Here is a 2,438-nt window from a genome sequence, read left to right on the forward strand (position 1 = left end):
TCAGAATCCCCACAGTTTGGAAAGAGCATGTTTGATATTTTTATTTCGCATGCTATAGATGATTGGGTTGAGCAAGGGTGGAAGAAGCGAATATAGAGCAGTCAACCCAAAATCTAAGTAAGATTGTGTGTTATGGGGAGGCCTCCCATAGGCAAAACATGAACTTAAAAATAACATAGAGACAACTGTAAGGTGGGGGATACATGTGGATAAGGCTTTTTGTCTTCCTTGATCAGAAGAGATTCTTAACACTGCCTTAAAGATCACTGTGTAAGATCCAATAATAAAACTAAAACAACCTAGTGCACCAATGATACTGGCCATAACAATTCCAACCTCAAGTAGATTTAAGCCAGAGCAGGATAATTTTAGCAATTGTGGACTTTCACAGAAGAATTGATTAACTACATTAGAACAAAAAAGGATGGAAAAGGTCCCAATGGTATGCAACATTCCATACAGAAGTCCAACAATCCACACTACAATTATTATTTCAGTGCAGGCTTTCCAATTCATCACTGTCTCATAGTGCAATGGATGGCAAATGGCGACATACCGATCATATGCCATGGCAGTCAGAAGGAAGAAATCGGAAGCTCCAAAGGAAAGAAAGAGAAAAACTTGAGCAACACATCCAAAGTAAGAAATGTGTCTGATATCCATGAGAGAATTGATCATGGATTTGGGGACAATGACTGAAACAATGCCCAGGTCTTGCAAAGCCAAATTCATGAGAAAGAAGTACATGGGGCTGTGCAGTTGTGGGTCAAAAGCTACTGCAGAGATAATGAGAAGATTTGCTGTTACAGTTGCCACGTATAACACAAAGAACAAGAGGAAATGCAAAAGCTGCAGATGCCATTTTTTTGAGAATTCCAGGAGCAAAAAATAAGATACTGTGGTTTGATTCTCCATATGTCATGTAGGACAAACCTGCAGGGCATAACTGAAAGAAAGCAGAAGAGAGAGATGAAGTTAGATACATTTTAGTTAAGTGACAATTTGATATGTGGTGGGAACAGAAAACAAAAAGAATCATAAAGCGTGGATGAAATGAACAGAGAATTAGACTATAGACTATATATTCTTCCTTCCATTTCCTTCACCTCCTGTCCTGATCAAAAAGGTAACCTAGGATTAGAAAAACCCTATTCAAATCTATTTTTAACAGTGAAAGAATATAAGAAATATTTGTTATGATCACAATCCCTTAAATGAAAGTTCAGTTTTAAAAAAGCAGTCTCTCTTTCAATACACATCTATATTCCCTCTATGAGACTTTCAATACAAAATGATGCAACCCAGTCAAAATATCATAAACAACCTATTATGGCTCTGAAATACACAACCTATTATGGCTCTGAAATCCTATACATAAATATTTTTTAAAATGTGAACCTATGTTTTCAATGTTTAAAAAGAAATAATAAAAAAGACATTTAGAAATATTACCATTCATTTCTTTTCTCCATATCCATGGAAATTGTGAAATGACTTTTTGGATGACAATTTTCCTATTAGTAAATGGTTTACCTATTCAATTTCATTTCAAAATCATTTACATATGTGAAGATGTGATACATTTTTTTTGCAAATTATAGAGTAAAAGGTAACATTAATACAAATATAAATATCTCTCCGGATTGGAGTCAGATTCATAAAAACTTAGAACTATGTATAAGGTTCCTATTTTTAATAATGTTAAAAATTGTCTTTCCTAAATAGCTTATCAGAACACTACCTTATGCAATTATTTGATTCAATTATCTTAATTATGGAAGAGTTATAAAGCTAACCTTGTTATTACACACAAAAGATATTGAAATACTGTAAATACCAATTTGCTCCTTTTCTGTTCAACTTTCAATTCATGTGATTTATTTGAGACTATAGATTATTTATTCTATGCTTTAAAAGAGTGTTAAATATCTTACCATTAAGTCAATGCTATCCCACTAATTTTCATGTAGTGGAACATCTACAGTATCTATAGAGATTTCTATTCCAAATGTTTATTAATAACTGTTTTGTTTCCCTCAAGAGACTTGTATGCAAAACTGACTTCTGCATGCTTCTTGACATAATTAGCAAACAAAAATAAAACTGATTTCTCTGAGCTTATTAATGTAATTGTTAATTAAGAACGCAAAAGATTCCCCTCAAATGCTCCAGGACTCGTTATTACGTTGCATAATTATATCTGAGCTTTGTAACAGAATTTGGGCTACAGTCATATCAGCAAAACAAATTCTGAGATGAAAAACATGAATCAGGTGAGAAGAGTTCCCTGAACTATGTTGCATCACTTCTGATTCCCTTTCACCTCCAGCTTTCCTCTAAAAACCTTTTCTTGCTCTTATTATAAAAATGATTCTGAAACACAACATGCCTTAATATGATGCATAGTTGAAAAGCTATGCAGAAACAATATCAAAAAT

General features: G+C 33.3%; 1 protein-coding gene across 1 annotated transcript; it reads right to left on the minus strand.

Moving 5' to 3' along the window:
* LOC148046199 (olfactory receptor 14C36-like) lies at positions 1-915 on the minus strand. The gene has a single exon (XM_087711938.1). The coding sequence runs from the start codon at positions 913-915 to the stop codon at positions 1-3; it is 915 nt and encodes a 304-aa protein (XP_087568064.1).
* Between the last annotated feature and the right edge of the window lie 1,523 nt (positions 916-2,438).

This window comes from Thamnophis sirtalis, unplaced genomic scaffold (assembly GCF_051295495.1).
Source record: "Thamnophis sirtalis isolate CommonGarterSnake01/CBP01778 unplaced genomic scaffold, rThaSir2_p1.2 scaffold_4, whole genome shotgun sequence".
In the NCBI taxonomy this organism is placed as follows: domain Eukaryota; kingdom Metazoa; phylum Chordata; class Lepidosauria; order Squamata; family Natricidae; genus Thamnophis; species Thamnophis sirtalis.

Excerpts from the sequence above, each read along its gene's own strand:
- LOC148046199 (XM_087711938.1), bottom strand. The coding sequence starts at position 915 with ATGGAGAATCAAACCACAGTATCTTATTTTTTGCTCCTGGAATTCTCA.